Here is a 23,213-nt window from a genome sequence, read left to right as displayed (position 1 = left end):
CTTTTTTTAGTTTTAGCATTAGGTTATAACCAGGTTTCTGTTTTCTTTTCTCCTGTCTTTTCAATACTGCACAAATGTCCAGAAACCACAGGGTTAAGTAAAAGCTGCAGGCGAGGTCGTCAGAGATTTGCTCCTGATGGTGATCAGGTGGCCCCAGAGCAGCGCTATCTCAGAGTGCCCTTAGTCAGGTGAATTTAAGGTAAAAAGAAAAAAAGATTCTGACAGAGGAGAAAGATTGAAGAAATCACTTATATTTCAGCACTTATATTATGCATAGGTATTAAATCTGTGAATACTTTTTTTCTTTAAAACATTTGAATTTACTTTAAATCTAAAGCCAAAATTTTTTCTCCTTTAAAAAATCACTTCTCCCCTCCTTAAACTCTTTAGCAATAGGCCAGTTACTACCGCAGATCAATTTGTCTCTCCATCAACTTCCGATAAATTCTCTTGCTTAACAACACAATCGAGTCCTCTCCATCAACTTGCCAAAAGAATTAAAAATTAAATTAAAAGCATTTTCCCTGCAATAGTGATAAGTTGAATACAAGATGGATGCCAGGACCACTGCTTTCCCCCATGCATTTAGCCATCTCATTTCAATCAACCTGGTTTTCAAACTTCTGCAGTTGATAATGCATTTACTTCACCTTCCCTATAAATTAATCATCATTTTCTGCTAAGCAGATTATGTCATTATTATGCGCAACAGACAAGCAGTAATTTTCTAAGTATCGAGACTGCCCTTTGATTTCTTTTCTTTCCTCCTTAAAAAGGCATTTTTAGAAAACATTCAACAGTGTCACTCAAATGCTGGATCAACAGAAACTTTTACAATAAAAAAAAAGATGGTAATGACCCTGCGATCGCATTGCATCTGGGGGTAGGGAGAAACAAAACTGATCAGGAACTGGATTCTTCAGAACATAAGAGATGAGAAGGGAGCTGTGGGTCGGCTGAGAGGGCGAAAACAGGGTGGGACAAATCCTGCATTTTCTAATGAATTCTCCTCTTTCCCTAATGGCGGTCCAGTGTTGAACTCTGTAACAAATCTGTGGGGGTTTTGCTGGGGGGTCTGAAGGCTGTCTGAAAGCCTGGGGGTGGCGAGTGAAAGCTGGAAGGATTTGAAGGAGGAGGGTAGGGATTCCAACTGGCTCTGTGCAAAGGGATCTGTGTGCTGAAGGGGGCGCTGTGGTGGGTTTGTGATGGAGCAGCATTGGGGCCGTCCATCTCTGTGAGGGCCTGAAGGGATTTTAGCCAGTGTGGAGGATTGTCATCTTGAAGAGAGTCTAAACTGTTTCCTGAAGATGCTGGAATACCTAAGGAGAGAAAAGAAAACAAGAAGGAAAATGGTGAGTTTGTGCAGAAAGCATAAGAATTTCATCAAACAAAAAATTTTAAGGCGCTTAGTTTCTCCAAAAAGAAACAAAGAATTACAATTTTAAACTCCTTCCAAATAATACCTTCTCAATCTTATGTTCCTTTTATTCCCCACCCACAATGACCACGATTTATTGTCACACAAACCCATGCCTCCTCTTCAACTATACAGACATCATCCCCCAGTGTCACAGAGGCAGAGTTGCCAGAATGAGTCCCCAGGATTGCATGATGTTATTTCCCAATTGTGCTTCTCCTTCTCTAATAGGGATACATGAACAAGATAGCCTTATAATAGAGAGCTTTATTTTTTAAAGTGGAGTATGTTCCTTTGAGAGGATAAGTCAGACCCTTTTGTACTTTGAGACCTACAAAATACACACATTCTGTCAGATGCTAGCACCTACTTACACCAAAAGAAGCAACCTAGGTACCAAATGCCTTGTTACACAACTAGGCCAACAGAGTTAACTGAGGCTACGTGACCCCGGAGAACGAAACAAGCTACCACACACTTGTGGCTTTGGGAAGATTATGTTGAAGAGACCTCTTGTTTTTAGTTAATCTGTGCTAAAAACCAAACTGATGGCAGTCAGTGGAGCTGAAGGAGTGAGAAAGTTACCTGTGATGATGGCTGGGTCTGTCCAGCTGCCAGGGCTGTCCCAATTCGGGCTGTCGGTGGTGGCAGTGTTGGACGTTGGTGCACTGTGGCTGGCGTTGGAGGGGGAAGAAGAATTGGGCAGTCCACCAAAGTTGATGTTAATGTTGGGTAGAAGTGCCCTTAGCCCGTCCTGCCATTCCTTCATATTTAAACTCTCTACAGAACTGCTGTTGTCTGGGAGATTTACCAACAAAAAAATGAAAGATAAAAAAAAAAAATAAAAAGCTGATGTTAGAAACATATGTTGTTCTTTAGTGGTTAAGCGGGAGAAGAATTATTCTTTCTTTATTGAGCATTTAAAATGGGTTTTCCTAGCAAGATAAACTTGGTTAGGATTTTGCTCATGAGCTCAGAGCCCCTGAAATAAGTGAGGAAAAAATTGCTCAAGGATCAGGAGAGGGATCCTTGTCCTGCTTACAGACTCTTTACCATTTTCACTTGTAAGTCAATAATCCAGTTTAAAGACTCAATGCTCCAGAGCACAATTTAGTTCCAGCTACATTATAAAGTTTCAGTTAGTGGGGCATTTAGCCAGCTGAGCCGATTTACGCTATAAAAAAAAGCAAGGCTGTAAAGTTCAATATAGGAGTGTATTCTGAGCCCATTAAGTGAAAGAAAAGTCATTTTATGAAGAATAAACATAAGACAATAGAAAAAGAAAAATAATTAAGTTCTTCCTGATTATAAAACTGATCATGTATTTCAGAGGAGAAAGGCAGTAATGAATAGGCTTTTGAATTTGAAAAGAGTATTTTTCCATTAGTCACAAAGGCCAAGGAGACAAGGGCGAAGCTACCTTTTAGATGGAATCATTTCCAGCAGTCTGCCCACTCTATTCTTACAGTTCTACCCATCATTTAAAACACAAGTCCTGGAGTACTACAGTTAGTTCTCTGGTTCTACTTACAAATAGCATCAAATATGATAAAATACTATCAAGATAAAAAGGCTTTCATAAATTGTGACTAAACTCACTTGATCTACTGCCATCCAGAAGACACATGGTATATAACTAATTGGCTGGGGGGAGGGGAGGGGAAGCGTAAAGTGTAACTACTACTTAGAATAACTGCTTTATTGAAAATAGGATGGTAGGTCAAACTACCAACTGTGGTTTTTGAGAAGAGCATAGAAAATTATTTCTGGTTCTACAGAATTGATGAGCAATCACCACTGATGATGATGATGACGACGATGACAACGATATTCGATCAGGTACAGTCTATGCTATTTGGTGAATTCAGAGTTTTCTTTTTATAATGTTTCCTTTGCACCAATCACTAACCTATGCCAAATTATAACATTTCAGCAAGTGAAGCTTTTGACCCTATTGATGTTATTTATAAAAAGACAAAAAACTACAACCAAATGCAACAAAAGTCATCTCTGAATTTACTTAGATGAAGAAAAGACAATCTACACTACAGACTAGTCAATAGAAAGGAAAATAAATTCTTCAAACCGAATTCCAATTCACAATCAGTGTAATTTCCTGAAGCTTACCCTTCTATTTGCATCCTATCTGACATTTGCATTGTGTTGTACAATTCACAAAGCACTCTTATAGTCCATTATTATTTCATTTGATCCTCATGTTGTGAGGTAGGCAGAGCAGGGGGAATAGTGTGCATTTAACAGATAAAGAAATAGACTCTAGAATAATTTGCACATGTCACATGACTTGTACCATCAAGACCTGAAACCCAGACCCTGAGTTGTTTTTTTTTTAGTAACACCGAGCTCTCACTCTTATATAGACTATTTACTTTATATTTGTATAGACAATTAACTGGTTTTTTAATAGGTTAAATGTTTAAGGCAAATCCCAGGGGCTTGTGAGACCCATGATGAAAAGGAAGCAAAAAAGAAACACGGAAACATTATAGTATGTCCATCAGCCATGACTAGTAGGAGAAATACTTCGCTAAAGGAACAAACTGGAATTTGCAGCCGGGGAGAAAAATTCTAATCAACAACACAATCATCAATTCCCCCCACCCCGTAGTCCACTCCAGCTAGAAAGTCCTAGAATACCCCCAATTACAGGAAGGTTCGGTGGCTACATTCTAACCTTTAAAGTAGTCACACTGTCAGACTGAATAACTTAACTTGTTTTCAATTAACCAAAAACTGAACTCTAAACAAGGAAAACTTCACAGGAGGGAAATAAAATCTCCCTGATATAAAAAGGTGATGTACAACTACATGGGAAAATTTTAAGGAAGATTAATGCTCTTGAACTTTAGGTAGCCAAAGTCAATAAGAAGCCTATGCAGATGATTTGAGGTTCCCTCTTTCACTGCACAGGGAAAAAGAAAAAAACCCATAACTTAGTGAAACCCATTTTCTCCTTACTTTTGCTTTACAGTTAGTGAGAACTGGAACTAAGGAACTTTGCATTAACAGAATAACATTTGCATTTATATAAAGTTTATCTGAAAATCAGTATTACAATAAAATCGAAAGACATTTGTTCACAGGTAGGGGATATATGGGAACTCTCTGTACTCTCCACTCAATCTTGCTGTGAACTTAACACTGCTCTAAAAATAACATCTATTTAAAAAACAGATATTTGTTTCTCTGGTTTTAGGCTAATGAAATCAAGCAAGAGTATGTTAGCCAAAGACATTCACAGACGGCACATGATATAGAAACAGTGAGAAACTTAGATCCTCCCAGGTGAACTATGATTATAAGATACCTTGGGGAATAAATTAGCTAGTTTATAATTCTCACAATCTTGCCAAAAACAAAGTCATGTGCCTAGACATCTTGGGAGCCTGATAGCATGGAGGATTGGTTTATAGTGGAGTTGTGAGTGTCACTAGGAACTGGACTGACGCATTAGCTCTGGGAATGGGACCACTATTCTAAGTAGTTTACAAGAAGAAAAGAAGTTTTCTTCACTGTTTTCTCTACTACTGCTATGCCAAGTGCTGGCACAAGGAAGGGGCAAGAAAAAGGAAATCAGATAAATCCTAACCCCATAAAAATTTCAACAGCCACACTTGAAATCACCTCCTCTACCTCCCTGCCCACCCGCCCACCCCACCTCTGACCCAAATTTGTTTTGGCTGAGAGGGCTTCTGGTAATTCCATTCCTTGCAATACATACAGCAGGGCTGATTAACCTCAGCACTACTGACATTTTGGACTACATAATTCACTCCTCGTCGTGAGGGGGCTGTCCTGTGCACGGCAGGATGTTTAGCAGCACCGCTGGATGCTAGCAGTGTGCGCACAACTACCCCCCACCCCCAATTCTGACAATGAAAAATGTCTCGACATTGCCAAATGGCTACTGGGGGGGGCGGGCGCAAAATCATCCCTGGCTGATAACCACTGACACAAAGGAAGCTGATTCCTTTGTTTCTAGGACTCTAAATAATTCCACTCGAATACACATTTCCTTTTAAATAGTACCAGGACAGGACACCTGGATGCAACCTGATGCAACTTCATTTCCCTTTATTTATATACGACTTCACACTGGCATACGATTCACTATGTACAAGTCCGTAGGTCTAATGGAGAAAACACTGGGCTGAAAATTGCAGATGGGCTGTATAAGGCAACCGTAATTAATATAACCTGGAGCATGTAAGTAAGTCTCTTAGTATGCTTCGTAAGTAAGAATAACATCTGCTTTCTTCTCTCGTAAGGATAAAATAAGAGAAGGGAAAGCAATTTGAAGACCATTTATTACTTGATAGGTGCCTAACAACAATTTTTTTCTAATACTCAATACTGAATAGATAGTAGTTTCCAAAAAGCCAAGCTAAGAAGATTTCTCACTTGCCAGGAACTGGCTCTGGGCACAACAGTCTCCTCCTAGCAATGGAGGGATAATACCCGATATTCTCACAGAGGTACTGTGTAGTCAATCTAACTAACAAGCCTTCTCACCACCAACACAGTACAAAGACAAAGAAGACATAGAAAGCCCTTTAAACTTTCCATAAGCAAACTACAATGAAAATCAAGTCACTGAACATACTTTATACTAAATGATACTAATTTTATTTTTAAAGTATTTAATTAGTAGTAGTGTAATACACTAGGGAAGGATTGTATATTTTTAAAGGATTGCTAATATGTTTAAATGTTTTATGATGTTAAAAAATTAATTTTAATTTCCAAATATGTACAAAACCACTGTTTTCGGTTCTAAATAATTTGAGGTCAGGAGAGCGGGTGAAGTTGTTTGTAGTAGTTTTATTTTTCAGAGTAGAACTCAAAGACAGAATTTAAAGTACTTTCAAGATGCCATATACCACACTCTCATATTTCATTGTGTAAGAAGTACCAGTATACTTCAGTTTACCTAGCACAGAACACATTTTATTAAAGAAGAAATTATGGTTAAAATTCTGCCAGTTTGCTGGTAGCCTAACACCCAGTCCGTAACAAGCCAATCATCGCTCACTAAGCAGCTGACAAGTCTAGATTTTAGCAACAGTGGCAACAACAAAAAATCTATGTGTTAAAGCTGCCAAGATAAAAGTCAAAGCAACTATTTACTGAATGCCTACAGTGTCTAAGGAGGGCAAAGCCCTTAAGCCATGACTCCTGTTTTCAAGGAGCTTAAAGTCTAGATGGTGAGACAATGCAAATATGGGAAAAACTCAATAACCACAACCTGAAAAACCAACAGAAGAAATGTCATGGGGTTGTACATGATTAATAAAGGCTATAAAAGTTTAGTAAAAAGAGAGGCTAGTTAGGCACACGTGTGGAAATGTGCTGGTGGGTGAACAACAGTTGCAGTCTTTCATTCATGGAGTTAAGTTCATGGAGTTAAAATTCGTAGATGCCCTGAGCCTGAAAACCCCACGACAGGTTAAAACTATCTTTGGTATTTTTACATAACACTAAACTAGTCTAACTACTTACTAGGACATACACATACACATTTTATAAGCAATGATTATATTACAAAATAAAATGAAGCTGTGTCTGACATCAGGCCTTTCACAGAAAATCATAAAGCAGGAAAAGACGAATGGCTTAGGCCAAGAGCACACATTACAGCGGCCAAGTGGATTTCCTCAGATTAACTGCAATATATTGTTATAAAATGTAAAACTTTGCTACCGAGAACCACCTCAGGAGCCACTGGGGAGGAAGGGGACAGGGTAGTAGGACAACACATCCCTCCCACCTCCTGATTTCATCTATTTCCATTTTAGGGTAGCAATAAGATTCCATTTGAAAAACAAGATCTGCTAAGAGGGAAGACAGAAGATCTATGTATAATGACAACATGGTGAAATAAAGCACACTTAAGGGGGAACCCTAAAACAAAAGGCTATTCCAAGTTTTTGTTTCCTCTAATACAGTTTACACCACCAGGTCGGGATTCTGTCTCCGCTTGGAATTTTGCCTCTACCTTCTTTTTGGTACCCCCTCCACATGGTCTTTTTATTATAAACACATAGGCCTTATTAATTAAACTAGCTAGATGTAACTACAGTCACAAATCCACCAATTTGTCCACTTTCATGTTTGGGCAGGGACAACTGGCTCACATATTCGGCCCTGATCCTTAGGCTACTCCATTCCCGACTGCAGTCCCTAGGACCAGAGACCTCTTATTTCAAGTTATTATATATTTCTGGTAGCAGTCTCCGCCAACTGGGAAGTAGTCACTGAGCGTTCCAGTCACAAAATATTCTTGAGTTTCTTCTGTTCATCCGTTTTTAATCCTTATCTCATAGCTACTTCCCAAAGCCTCAGTCTTCAATCTGATCTTTTTTTCTCACAAGATTTATCTTCCTTTTCTTCACTGCTGTCCTTTACAGTTCGAAGCCAGAGGCTACTTCCAATAGGTAGGTTACTTAGTGAAACAAATCTTTCTTGGTACAAGGGGTCCATCAGAAATCTAGTTCCCATTATGGTTAGTTCTTACCAGTTAGACTCTCAAATATTCATCCATTTTTAGAAGGACATACAGTACAGCCTGTCTCAGCCACTCTACCCCTCACTACACTCCCCACTCTGCCCCCAGCCCTGTTAGATACTAATTCCTGTGAGTTTGGGGACAGAGTCCATCTCCACCAGTATATGATTTCAAGAAAGCCTAAACTTTCTCAAACTTCAACATATCTCTAAGCAACTCAAATATAAATGAATTATGCTTGTCCTATATGCAAAACCAAACTTTAAAGAACACACAAACTTTCTCCTATCAGAACTTAAAGCCTTCATGACATAGGCATGTTGTTCTTTAGGACAGTCACAAAAATCATTTCAACTTATTAACTAAAATATGAATGAATTCTTTCAAACAGATTTATAAAATCAGTTTGTTTGTGAAAAAATGTTATTCTACTTAAAAAGAACTGACCCTCAAATTTCTAAGATTATGCTTTATTATAAAAAGCAAGATAGACCACTACTGCAGAGCAGATTTGCTGGGGCACAAAATCTTAAGGATTTAATAGACCTGAAAGTAGAGATTAAACTATGTGAAAAATTCTAAGAACTCAATGAAAAAGAGTTCTGAGAACAGAAGAACTTGAACAATGTATTAACAAAAAACAGTCAAATTTTATTCCCACTAGCAGAAGGAAGTAGAAATGACATAAACAGGAAAAGAGAGGCCTTGAGGATTAGCTAAATATGATTTAGGCTTTCTGGACTCTGTCTTTACTTCCTCCCTTTCTCTTTGTCTAGAATGCTTTCCCAATCTCTTTGACTAATTTTTACTCAGTCTTCCAAAAGTCCAAGTCTTCCACTCAGATCATTCTGGATGACAGCACTGTGGTCTGAACCACACTCATGTGGCAGCACACTGTGCTGTGACATCCAGTATGTACACCCTTATGTGTACTCACATCTTCTCTCACAACTCTAATGAAAGGCCTGCAATAGGCTATTTTATAGATACTTGAACATGCAGCTCAGTGTCTTAGAAACTTGATGTGTTTCAAGATATCTGCTGAGTCAAAGATCCAACTTGAGAGGAGCTGAAAAACCACCTTCCCCCCAGAAGCCTATTTATTTCACATCTGTATAATGCTACGAATCAAGCTGTTCTCTCAAAAAAGATGCAAATCTTTCTGATGGCAGGAATGAGCTAAATTTGGGGCCCAAAAGGCCTCTCTGAAAAAAGAGGCCACTAAAATGCTGTTTTCAATACTGCTTGAGATGCCAAAACACAAGCAAATATAATTTTTAAAATCCAATGCACCAAAATAAATAAGGAATGCTTTTTAAAAAAGATATTCTAATATTATGTGTACAGGATAGTAAACAGGACTATTAGCTATATTCTATCCACTTTTCTACTCTAGACACTATTCATTCACTCACTATGCACTTGATGTACTTGATTACCTTAGTACCAACAATCCAATGAACTAAGTAAGTAGTAGTTTCATTTTACAAATGAGGAGACTAAGTAGAGTCTGGTAGTTTAAAGAATTTGCCAAAGGTTATATAGTTCAAAAGTGCTGAAGTCAGTAATCATATCCATTCTGACTCCAAAGTGTTTGTTCTCACCACTGAGCACACTACCAACTAGTCCGTGTCCTGGCAGGACTCATGGGCCAAGAGAAGGGGAGGTCAGACACATTTAAACAACTACACCATGTGATAGTAAGTGTTGTTCTGGTACGAACAAAGTTCTGTGGGGCACAAAGAAGAAAATGAATAATTCTGCCATTCTGCATGCACGATAAATGATGACTGGAGAAGCTCAAGGGAAGAGAAGCTGATATGGAAAAGGGAAACGGCATTCCGTACAGAGAGAGCAGGAGAAGCAGCTAATCACAAAATACAGTAGGAACACTGCACGATATACGTAGATGTGTTTTACACAATGTGTACTTTTCTCTTCTAGAATGTTCCTACGAGGATCTATGTTTGTTTTGGGGGAAGAATCAGACCATCTAATGAGAACCAGGAAAAACATCTAGATGTTTGCTTTATGAAGGATCTAAGGAAGTAAAATCTATTAAAAAAAAAAACAGGAAAAAATACCTATGGAAAAAAGTCTATATATAAAGCTGTACATCGAATGAAGAAAAAGTAAACTTAAAAGTTAATGCAGAAGATAAATACATTCTTAGAAGCATTATAAACTGGATTAGATGGAACCAAGAAACAGAACTAAATGATGGGGAGGGACAAAAAGCCATTATAAGAAATCTATAAAATCTGAAATTGGAAGCTTGGAGGAAAGCATTTAGGTGAGCACAAAACTGAGAACTATGAACAAAAGCCCCGTGAGGACATCCAAGGATGACTGAAGGAACTTATCATCCAGGAGAAGATATACAGATCCACCAGAATATGATTTCACTGAATTATAAAACTGCAGAGACATGGAGGATGTCAACCACCCTGACATCTCTGAGATCTAAATCTACCAGAAGAAAATAAACCTGAGAAAATTCACCTCCTGACCACCCCTCTTTCCCAAGTTGGAAACAAGGAGGGAAAATTTTATTCTGGACTTCTGACCAACAAAGAACAGGCTGGCTATTGTGAATATAATAGAAGCCCTAAGGACTTCGCTGGTGGCACAGTGGTTGGGAATCTGCCTGCCAATGCAGGGGACACAGGTTTGACCCATGGTCCGGGAAGATCCCACATACTGCAGAGCAACTAAGCCCATGTGCCACAACTGTTGAGCCTGCACTCTGGAGCCCGCAAGTCACAGCTGCTGAGTCCGCATGCCACAACTACTGAAGCTCACGTGCCTAGCGCCCATGCTCCACAATGAGCTCACGTGCCACAACGAAGAGTAGACCCCGCTCACCGCAACTAGAGAAAGCCCGCGCATAGCAGTGAAGACCCAATGCAGCCAAATAAATTAATTAATTAATTTTTTTAAAAATAGAAGCCCTAAGAGTATGTGACATAATTTTAGGACTTTAAGAAGCAAGGAATGAGACTAACTAGATTGAGTTCTTGGATGGCTGGCATCCTGGCTACTTTTGCAATCACCACAGTGTATTGCATTCACCGGTTTATATATTAGTTCTTTTGCCTGGACTGTGAGCTCCTCCAGGAAAGGGCCTTGATTTAATCCTCTATGTATACAGTGAATAGTTACTGAACCTGAACCTCAAGAGGTATTTAATGTTTCCTAAATGAACAGCCCTGAACATTTGCTTCCAGGTTTTTTTGAGAAAACATCTTTCCAAAGAAGGTTTAAAAAAAAAAAAAAAGGAAGGGTAGGTCAGGATGGTCCCCTGGTTACAGGAGACAGTGATTCATAGGCCACAGAAGATGCTAAAATATGAACATTCTGACTATGCAATAAATAATTCTAATAAGGAAAAGAAATTGGGGCGAAATCTAAAGAAACCAGTTCTTGTGCAGGGAGAATCTCATGGGATAAGATGTGAAAAGAAAGCTTAGAAAAGCTGGATAGAGTTACGTAACCTACCTGTAGATAAGAGTATCATAATCCTTGAGGATTAAAATCAGAATCCATAATGATCTGAAGCTTGTGAAAAATGCTGAAGGCAAAAAAAAGCTAAGTTTGGAAAAGGAGAAAATTAGGAAAAGCCACTGCTCAGCCTGTCATAATGCTAAGCCCTGAGAAAAGCCAGAACTATGTAGTTCCATCTTCATTTTGCTTCCTTCCATCTTCTTTATAAAACAGCATGATCCTCAAACCAGAAAGGACAGATTAAGCAATGTGGAGAGAGAACTGTAAGTCAGAAGAGATGCAAAGACAGTAAAAGAACATCTATTCAATTTAAGTAAGTTTAAAATTTCCAGGTGCAAAATGGATTCTATTCCAGGGTGTTAATCCTCACAGATGTCATCACAAAACCACTGTTAAGAGAAGTTCCGGGATTTCCCTGGTGGTGCAGTGGTTAAGAATCTACCTGCCATTGCAGGGGACACGGGTACGATCCCTGGTCCTGGAAGATTCCACATGCCGCGGAGCACCTAAGCCCCTGGGCCACAACTACTGAAGCCTGAGCGCTCTAGGGCCCACATGCCACAACTACTGAGCCCACGTGCCTAGATCCTGTGCTGTGCAACAAGAGAAGCCACCACAATGAGAAGCCTGCTCACCGCAACTAGAAAAAGCCCATGCACAGCAATGAAGACCCGACGCAGCCAAGAAAAAAAGAAAGAGAAGTGCCGGGAAAGGAAGAAAAGGCAGACTCTAGAAGCTACATAATTAACATAAAATGAGTTCTTGGGAAAATTCGGAAACAGATTAGAAGCTGGATTTCTTTAGAAATGAATATGATAGGTTTAGCAAGCACTGCTCTACTGCTTACGTTTGCAGGCATTTTTTGTGAGAAATAATATGTAGCATTTTGGCTAAAACCTCAGCTCCTTTCCAAATAAAATACACAGGAAGTTCAACTTTGAGGTGGAACAGCAGTCATGGAGGCAGCTTCTACTGACAATTGTTTTCTACTGGAAATGTCCTCCTTCTAAATGCTATGGTCCATTTCCTTTCTTCTTCTATTGCCTGCCCAAACTCAAAAACTTTGCAGCTAAACTCCACTTCCAACCCACTGACACATCAATCCCATAAAACAAATGGAATAGAGTGATCAATGAAAGCCAAAATGCATTTCCATAAAGAACCAACCATATCAAAGTAATTTAACCTTTGGACAGGCTTTCTAGGATTGTCATAACTACAACAGATGTTGAATTCAGCAGTTTTTGGAAAGTTTTCTAGTGGTAACATTTTGGTATATGATAGTAAAGTACAGCATGGATGACAGCAGTGTTTAGATGAACTGTCACAGAATTTAAGATACTGTGTGTTAGCCTGAAAGTTCCTGAGATAGTGCTTGGCTTATCTTTGACTCCATGCTTTATATTATATTTAACAAAACCTACAACGTTTATTTAAATATGCAAACAGAAAACTAATTCTAGAGAGGACAGAATCAATAATTAAAATTATACCTATTCTTAAATTAAAATTCTTAAAATCTTCACACAAATGTTATTATTGTTACTAATAACATTTATCTATCACTTTATAATCATGTAGTTTTTCATATGATAAACTTGTAAGATGGTGATATACAACAGGATACACTCTAACTACACCAAATCCAAACACATAAAATTTAACATGTATACATTCAGATTTTTAAAAATTCATTAGCAAAGTGTAGGATGGAAGAGATCTAACCAGTCATGTGTATGAAAAAAGGTTTAGTGGTTTCACTTATATCATTTGATATAACAATTGGGTAATGGATCTTCTAAATAGGTAACATTAAAGTGTCTAAATTAGCAATGGTATGACATTGAGCAAATCACAAATGATAATCACTCTGAGCCTCAGTTTTCTCATTTACAAAATAGGGATAATAACCCCACAGGATTTTCTTTTTTTTTTGCGGTACGCGGGCCTCTCACTGTTGTGGCCTCTCCCATTGCGGCAGAGCACAGGCTCCGGATGCGCAGCCTCAGCGGCCATGGCTCACGGGCCCAGCCGCTCCACGGCACGTGGGATCTTCCCAGACCGGGGCACGAACCCGTGTCCCCTGCATCGGCAGGCGGACTCTCACCACTGCGCCACCAGGGAAGCCCCCCACAGGATATTTTTATAAAAAGACTCTGTAACCTCTAAAGGAATATACGAACTTTAGTAATAAGAACAGTGTTAATGAAAAACGAGATTATCTAATCACGTCTGGATTATTAAAGTGTGAGCTTCATATTTTAAGAAAGGCATTCAGGGACTTCCCTGGTTGTGCCGTGGTTAAGAATCTGCCTGCCATTGCAGGGGACACGGGTTTGAGCCCTGGTCCGGGGAGATCCCACATGCCGTGGAGCAACTAAGCCTGTGTGCCACAACTACTGAGGCTGTGCACCACAACTACTGAAGCCCGCACACCTAGAGCCTGTGCTCCGCAACGAGAAGCCACCGCAATGAGAAGTATGCGCATCTAAACGAAGAGTAGCCCCGGTCACAACTAGAAGAAGCCCGCATGCAGCCATGAAGACCCAACGCAGCCAAAAATAAACATATAAAATTTAAAAAAAAAGGCATTCATTGTCATGCCAAAATATGTGTAGAGGAGAAGTGGGCTACAGAGAGAACTAGAAACCATGTTAGGTGTGAAAAGGTTAAAAGGACTAAGTTTGTTTCATTGAGGTCTAGTAGTTACTAGACAAGCGGAAACTGCCTTCACATATTTGACAAGAAGTATAAATGGGAAAAAGACTTTGGTTTAGCCAAGAGAAAAAATTCTTTAACTATTATAAGTTCCCTAAAGAGAGCTCCCTACTTAGGAAAGTATTAAGTTCCCCAAACAGCTCTTCATTACCCACACAGAGAGTTCTGGAAAATAAGGTATTTATTTAGAAAGACTTTCTGAATTGTGTGTATACATATGTATGTATATGTATGTGTATATATGTGTGTGTATATATATATATTTGTGAGTATCACAAATGAGAAATTGGAGGTAAGAAAAGTATTGGTTAGGTGAAATTTTTTAAAGTTTGTGTGTGTGAAGGGAGGGAGCAGTGTGTGATCCTTGGGAAAATAAGGATCAGTCAAGAGCTGAATTTCCAGAGTTCAGAGGTAAAGACAGAAGAGAAGGACTGATCATAGAGTGGTGAGGGGAATCTTAACACTGAACTGAAGGCCACAGTTCAACCAAGAGGTGAGATAATTCATGTGGAAACGAATCTAATTAAGGTCTCCAGAAGTCCAGATTTAACACAAAGCAGATCTAGATCCAGGCTTTGCAGACCTCCAGAAATAATAATCAGACACTAACATTACTCTCTCAGCCATGAGTTTTCATTCAACAAACATTTATCGAATATCTACTCTATTATTTTCTCTGGGGCTTGATGCTATAACGTTTTACAGCAGCTTCCTAGAAGTCTTGCTGCTCTGCTTGTTTTGTATTTCTTCAACGGATCCCTGGAGTTTGGCTATTCGGAACAAAGCAGTGATAGCTTTTGATCGTTTAGTGCCAATAAAATATTTTTATGCGAGTATAAGTTCCTCTCCAGGCCTGAAGAGGAACTTGCACTAAGACCAAAGTATTTTGCTGCCTATGCAGCAAATCCCCATATGGTTATATGTCTACTGAAAGTCCTAAGGTTTCTGATGTTCATAATTTTCCAAACTAAAAGATTTCTAAATTTTCTAAAAGTTATTTAAAAACATACAGCCAGTTTTTACTCCATTTGATTACACAGCTCACTTTTGACAGTGAAGATCAGTCTCATCTTTTTCTGAAAGATGGCTCCTATCTTAAGGGTTTATATCAAAGACATAAAACTCCCCCCAAAAGAAGACTAAAATTATCCATGCTCTGAAACATGATTTTAATTGACAAATTCTTCATAACCCAACTCTGAGCTTTATTTTTAGAAAGTATCTTTTTAGGCATTAAAATAATCATTTGCTTTGTTTCTTAATTTTAGAAAAAAGATTATTTTTAGGAAATGAAGTAAATGCCTCATTATCCTGAAACTAAATAATATAGATATGGGTATAGTCATGGTAATAAACATTTCCAACCCAACTGACCAAGCATACATCTTTCTCCCTCACTATTTTCACAAACCAGAGATATTTGTTAAAGTTTGTTTTGAGGTTGTTTTATAAATAAACATTTGATTTTTCAAAACAAGAATGCAAATTTGAAATTTACTTATTTTTTAGCTATGTGAAATGTATGATTTAAGAAAAAATAAGACTATTTTGCTTCTTCTTCCTCCTTACTATTTATTCTTATACTGGGGAAAATACAGAAACTTTTTGCCTCCAATTTTCAAATTATGCTTCAATTTAGAAAGACTTAACATAAGACTGCATCCTTTCCAGAACTACAAAAGATGATACTCCTGTGGAGGAAAGCATTTCAAAAGGCCTATATGCTGATGAATTTAAAGAGCTATATGCTTACCATCAGTTCACTAAGGGGCCTTAGTTTAAAAATCATTTTTGAAATATACTTATTTAAGTGTTCATCCTTCGCTATGATTTATTATAGTTCAGTTGCAAAAGAATGCCAGAGATGGTCTTGACAGAACCAAATCTCAATCAGTGTAGAAGAAAGGAAAGCAGGAAGGAACGAGGGAAGGAAGATCATATGAACACAATCTTAAATATAAATTAGAAACTACAATTCCTATTTCACCACATCCAGGTTTATACTGAACTAGAACATTTTACTGAAAAAAAATTAGTTCTATTAAAAATCACACATATTTGTGAAGCACTTTATTTTAGTAGTATTGTCTAGAATGTATTTTTAAAGAGCTAGAATAACTTAGAAGTAGGAGAAAGTGAATAACACCAATCTTACAATGTCAAAAGTCTACCAATTTGACACTTGTTACTCAATCTACTCCAAACCCAGACTGTGCTTTCTGCTTAAATGTGCTGTTTTGATTTAAAAGACAGAAGAAAAAAATAATATGATCATTTAAAATCAAAAGCTAGTTTGGAAATAAGACCAGATACTGAGAAGGAAATTGGGAGGTAAATGACCAGAGACTCTGAGTAAACAGCAGCCTGACAGAGCACTTTCTTCTCCTTTGAAATGGGAAAATTCAGGCCTGTCAGGGATCCTGTAGGGTAATCACACAGGTAGTGCACATTAAGATCTAGTCAAGACTGCCCCCTCTAATTGTGGTTAAGTTACACAGAGATAGAAACAATTTCTTGTTTGTCCAAAGAAAGAAAAAGAAACTGGAGAGAGAGGTGAGTACAAACTATCAGAATAAGACTCCAGCTAGTCAGGAATTAAAACCTGAAAGCATGTTCTAAAACTAAGGTTGCAGGGCTGTAGGTATTTATTTGGAAATTATGTAAGATCTTTGCTTACTTTAGTAATAAGCTTCATTCCAATCACCTACCATTTAAAATACAGGTGAGGTTTTGCAGCATTGACTACACTAAGACTCAAGAAATGTCATTCTTATTTGTGACTCTGGGACTGGGGAAGGCCACTGTTAGGTTAATTAGTGAATGTTAATAGTTTAGATGTAAAAACAAAAAACAAACCAAAAAAACCCATACCTGGTAGCAAATCATACCCTAAGTGAGGGATGAGGGAATAGGGCATATATATATCAGTAATCCATAATCACAAACTTTATAAAAACATATTTTAATAGAGAAAACATAAGTGCAACAATGGTATGTAGCCCAACACTCAGCTTAAGGCCAATAAGAAGCCTTCCTACTTTGTTGATGAAGTCATAACCCAGGGCCTCCTTTTACCTTAAGCTGAATACTCAATTTATAGATGTAGTAAAGGAAAAAAATGAATGGTTTCAGGGTGTCAGTCTTCTTGCAAATGCCAACATATAAAACGACAATGTTTAAAAACATCCCAGTAATGTTCCAGATCACTATGTTCTGCTCCGTAGACACATTATTTCAGTACGCAAGACTGATAACAGAGTATAAACGCTAGTATAGTCCTTGGGAAGAGATCTCACCATATTAGGAAACATCACTAGGCTACAAAAGTTGATTGCAGTCAGCATTCCTGCATTTCTTCTTGGAGATGATGATGGTATTATCATCTTTAAATCCTTGTGGAGCTTTCCCTCTTTTTCATTATGCTGAAAACAACAACCTCCTTGATTGAAAAAAAAATCAGCAGATATGCTATCATTTTACATAGTGTAGCATATAGTAGCTCTTCAAAGATGAACCTAAAATCACCCCTTTAGTGTGGGTGTAGTATATCCTGGTGCCATTACTATAAGCATTTTTTTCATTCTGTAACATTAGAGATATCACCAGTCTAGGTGTCATGCATGTTGATCCTTAAATGCTCTTTGGCACTGCAGAAAAATGCTGGGTAAATTTAATGCCACCTGTTTTACTGTTTATTTTGGTTCTGACATTTGTACTTTAAGTCTACATTAAGAGTACCTGCAAGGTTACAATTTCCCCCCACTAAAGTTACTCCAAGGTCATTGGGCCACATTTAACACAAGGCTGTTTTAACAACTTACAGGATCTGTAATAACAGTTGCCAGCAGATACACAATCTGAAAGTCTTCAATTCATTACTTGCACTGATATTCACAGTTGAAAGCCCTTGACTTGTGAGAACTACTAAAATAAACTGTAAGACACAACAAAGTTTAGAGAAGAGACATATTCTGAATCTTGAAGTTTTTTTCTCCTTGAATTACATATACAAAAGCATATTCACATGGTGAGGGCTAGGAAAACATAAAACTGTGGTTAGAATGTGATTATGGGCAATCACAATCCTTCTGAGCCTTGTTTATTAATAGCGTTATTATTATTTGGTCTTTAAAAGTGGATTGTTGAAGACTGTATGTCTCATAGCTCTGAAATTTCATGATTCTAAAACGTCTTTTTCTTATTATCCTTTCCTTAGGTTTTCCAAAAGAGTAAGACATGGGATGGATATGCTTAGTAGTGGAAGTGAAAATTGATGAGAAAAAGCTATGAAAATATTTGTTCAGATAAAAGCATGACCAGGGGTGAAGTGGGCACCTGTACTGTAACCCTGCTGCATTTAAACAGGGTCTTAATTTCTTTTTTTCAAAAAAAACCTTTAGAGAAAGTCACAGAGAGATGATCTGAGATTTTTTCACCTGCCACATTCACTAAGTGGAGGATTTAAATGAAAATTACTATATATAAACGAATGTACATGCACACACACAACACTCAACCTCACTCCCAGACACAGAGCCAGGCTTATTTATTTCCTTTGCTAAGTAAGCTTTCTCTTAGGTGATGTGCTAATCAAATGTCATGAAGACAGAAGGACTATTATTACCACTTAAGAACTATTCAGACAGTTGCTTTAAACGTTTTTACCCGAGTCTAGATGCAGCTGTTACCACACAGCCCCAACAAGGACAGGCCAAAATTCTCACAGCCACAGTGGGTTATTTATTCAATTTTAACATTAAGATAATTAAAGAACAGTCCTACTGGGCCACCAAATTGTTCACTTTAAAGTAGTTAATTGTATGTTATGTGAATTTCACCAAAAAAAAAAAAAAAAGGTACTGGGTGCTTTAAAGGCTTTATAAATTATATGGAGGGGAAAAAAAACTTTTGGGGTGTTACACAATAGTGGGTCTTAGGACCAAACTGGAGCTGGAACAACAAAACTGTTCTAAGCACAGTATGTTCTTAGGGGTTGGGTCGGAGCTTCCAGGAACCTCAAAAATAACCATAAAATGTGAGGCAGGCTAAGAACAAAGTCAAGTCAATAGCTGCCTTATGAAGGCTGGTGTGAAGGAAGCTGGAGTAAATAGATTGGTTCTCAAGTACAATAATTACCAGCTGGTTCATGGAACTTCTAGGTACTTCTGTCCAATTCTCAAGCAGCTTATATTACTTAAGCTTGCCTTCAATTCTAGGTACCTGATAGGTATAAACTAGATTTTTATATAACTCAAACCCAGGGTATACTCTCCAAAGCGCCAGAACAGAGTAGATACACCTTAATTAATCTTGAATTCCCAAGAGTGATTCTTTAGAAAAAGCTCCTGGTTAAAGAAGCTGTGGTCTAATGTGCCTAGCAATACAAGGTTGCTAAGACTAATAAATCACAGGGCAGTAAGGAGATCCAAGGAGCAGCGGCTTCTCAATCCATCAACATGGTTCCAGCATTCTTAAGCAATAACTTATACTTTGAAGCATTATCATTTTTAAATGTCACAGGTGATATCTTAGCTGACATATACGGAACAAGTCCAGTGAATTTAAAAATATTTTAGAAGGGCTTCAGGCAGGATTTTAATTTAGTCAGGAAATTAAGGATGCTTTCAAACTAGGCATGTTTGCTATTAATTGAATGAGAAAAAATATATATTATATATTTATATCTCCATCTCTGAGTTCAATAACTTGTAGGTTTGTGTTTATTTACAAAGCACATTCTCTTTTGGGGAAAGTTGTCAAAATATTTTTATAACCTGTTATAATAAAATTCTTAAGTTCTCTCTACTTTCACCAATCTACTGCTTTTAATACCAACTTGTCATATAATTAAAGCAGAATGACCTAGTCCAACTAAGAAGAGATACTTTCCTTATGTAGGTGGAAAGCTGATTCTTTCCAGTTTGCATTTAAGCTTGGGAAAAACTAGTTCACACCTGTAATATGGGCTCCTCAAGCTAGCAGACTCATCATATGGCACACCTACCCCCTCTGTCTAAACCTTTCATGTCATAAGTAACACACTCACTGGGCATACGTACACCTGTCCAATCTCATCTCTGGCTTTTCCCAGGCATTCCCTTGCACTCTGCGTTCACATCCTCCTACTGTGCTTTGAGGAAGCAATGTTTACTCCACTGTGGGACGTTTTCCTTTGAATCACCTTCAACTTATAGGAAACGTGATCCAGGTTCCCGCAGGCAATACCATGCTTTCTGCAATTCTCTCTCACACAGTCTGACTTCCTACTCTCAAAAAAGGACTGGAGGGAAAGCAGGGAGAGAAAAGACCACAGGGGTAACGAAAGCTTGCCTTCTTTCCAACCTCTAGCCCTAATGTTAGACATCTATCTACCATCCTTTCTCTGGTTCTCACTCATCATTTAGCACTGAGTGGTTATCATACTGACCACAGTCTCCTAATCTGTCCTTCCCTTAACAATACTATACCTGTTCTTTGTCCTCATCAAAACCTGAAATCAGTGAACTCCCTTCAACACACTCGCACCACTGGATATTTCCTGCCTTACTGGACTCTTCCTGATCACAAGGTTATATCAGTTTTGTCTTCTTAAATATCTTTGTGTCCTTTCCTTCTTCACCCTCTAACCAAACTCTCATATTTGCTTTGTCCACTCCTGATGCTTTGTGTTGAATCACTGGAACATACAAAACCATATATATCTGGACACTAAAATTTTAAATTTGATTCTTATCTTGACTCAGCAATTCTTAAATTTCTTTCCGATGCACTTCTAGGCTTATTCTCACAGACTTATTTAATTTCTTTCTTTCTTTTTTTTTAATAGGTTCCCAACTCCACTCTTTCACCCCCATTTTCTCACACAATATGCATTCAATAATTACTGATATGAGCACCTTCATCTATTCTCATTTTCTCTAATCTCACATTCTCTCTCCTAGATTTTCTGATTGTTTTTACAAGTAGCAAAGGAAGATATATCCCATCTCTTTTAAGTCAAACCCATAACCTTACTGCGTCTCAGGAGTTTATCTCCTCCCAGCACCTACAGAAATGTGTTACTCTACTGGTTAGCCTATCTTCTCTTCCGCACTATCTATGGTGTCCTCTCAATTGACTCTATGTGCTCTGCCTTTAAATATTTAGCTATCTCCCTTATCTTAAAGCAATGCCTTCTAAGATCTACCACCCATCTAATTAGCATCTTGTTTTTCTCTTCCCCTTTGTTGCCAAAGGCCTTCAGTCGATGACTGCTGTATCCATATCCTTGACATTTCCTCATGAATCCTAGAAATCTGCTTTCCATCTGTATCTTTTTATGAAAGTAACATTTTTTTTTTTTTTTTTTGCGGTACGCGGGTCCCTCACTGCTGTGGCCTCTCCGATTGTGGAGCACAAGCTCCGGACGCACAGGCTCAGCAGCCATGGCTCACGGGCCTAGCCGCTACGCGGCACGTGGGATCTTCCCAGACCGGGGCACGAACCCGTGTCCCCTGCATTGGCAGGCGGACTCTCAACCACTGCGCCACCAGGGAAGCCCCTGAAAGTAACATTTTTAAAGGTCATTAGAGACTTGGCCAAACCCAAAGCCCTTTTCCTAGATCTCATTCTTTCTGACTTCTAATTCATAATTTCTTCTCCAATCCAACTAGTTATTACTATTCCAGCCCAGGCCATCTTATTTGCAATGACATACTGGAACTGCTTTCTAACTGGTCCTAATTTCAAGCAAATGTATTACAGAATTAATCTTCTTAAAATGCTACAATCAAGTTACATCTTTGCCAAAGAACGTGTAGTTCTCTTAACACTGACCACATCCACATCAAGACTAAACTATTCTTCCTAGTTTTCAAGGCTTTTGCACACTTATCCCACCTTCCTATATGACCTGTAATACCTCAGACGAGTCCATCTCCTTACTATCCTTCCCTCCTGACCCTTAGCAGACCATGCTAATTTCCATTCCCGATTCTTTGTTCAATATGTTGCCTTTGTTCAATATGTTGCCTTTACTGTATTTTCCACTTCCATCATTTAATTTCAAGCCATCCTTCAAAAGCAAAAAGCCCCACACTTTTTATGAAGGTTTTCCCTGAATCTGCTCACAGTAACTTCTCTAACTCCTATTTTTACTTTTGTATCAGCAAAGTGTCTGATACACTACAAACATTTCTAAACATTTCATGTGTGAATACCTGTACATACTACTACCATTTATTCAGCACAAGGAGACAACGTAGTAGATATTCAAATAAAAAGACTGAGAGAAGACACATAGCACTAATGGCAGAAGGACTAGCTTGAAACCAGGTAATTGACTTGGTTATATTTTGTAGAAAAAGACATATATATCATCATTTTGTGATATTACCTCTTTAAAAGAAAAAAACATTTTTAAGTTATTGTGCTCTCAATTGTATGATATACAACTCTTAAGCAAATATGGGAAAGCTTCATGATCAAATAAACAAAAGAATCTAAAACCTTACAACTCAATATAGGATAAAATGTCCCCCCGTTTTTATATATGCATAAATAACATGGTGGTCTTCATTTCGTAAGATTTCAATGCACCTGCAATTCGTTCCTTTCTCTTGGCTTTCTGAGGTAAGGCCTCTGTGGGAGTAGCTCCCTATGTACCTGTATCACAGCAGAGGAGAGCTCTGTCAGTCTTGAAGGTGCTTGGAATACTGTACAAATAGGAGCCATGTCAGTAAAAATGTGCACACAATGCATTAAAGTTTTCTTTCTCTCTCTTTTTTTTTTTTTGGCGGTACGCGGGCCTCTCACTGTTGTGGCCTCTCCTGTTGCGGAGCACAGGCTCTGGACGCGCAGGCTCAGCGGCCATGGCGCACGGGCCTAGCCGCTCCGCGGCATGTGGGATCTTCCCGGACCGGGGCACAAACCCGTGTCCCCTGCATCGGCAGGCAGACTCTCAACCACTGCACCACCAGGGAAGCCCTAAAGTTTTCTTTAAAAGAACATATATAGAGGAAGCTGTACTTAATCGCCACAACACTAAGAGTAAGACATGAGCACACACAC

At 38.4% G+C, this 23,213-nt stretch overlaps 1 protein-coding gene across 9 annotated transcripts in view; it reads right to left on the bottom strand.

Moving 5' to 3' along the window:
- CNOT4 (CCR4-NOT transcription complex subunit 4) overlaps nt 1-23,213 on the bottom strand; it is a 141,535-nt gene continuing 118,322 nt past the window's right edge. For 2 of the 9 annotated variants that reach the window (XM_027101812.1, XM_027101814.1), the window contains exons 11-12: nt 2,003-2,215; nt 1-1,319 (exon numbers count right to left, since the gene is read on the bottom strand). In XM_027101812.1, the coding sequence (XP_026957613.1) occupies nt 1,018-1,319; nt 2,003-2,215 (515 nt within the window). In that variant the 3' untranslated portion in view covers nt 1-1,017. Of the gene's footprint in view, nt 1,320-2,002; nt 2,216-16,215; nt 18,100-23,213 lie in introns of those variants that run through there. The other 7 variants (XM_027101813.1, XM_027101815.1, XM_027101816.1 and 4 more) reach the window with 5 other exon arrangements.

The sequence above is a fragment of the Aethalodelphis obliquidens genome, unplaced genomic scaffold, assembly GCF_003676395.1.
Source record: "Aethalodelphis obliquidens isolate GAN/ISIS:26980383/991018 unplaced genomic scaffold, ASM367639v1 scaffold5, whole genome shotgun sequence".
NCBI classification, from domain to species: domain Eukaryota; kingdom Metazoa; phylum Chordata; class Mammalia; order Artiodactyla; family Delphinidae; genus Aethalodelphis; species Aethalodelphis obliquidens.
This window is presented reverse-complemented; position numbering and strand designations above follow the sequence as displayed.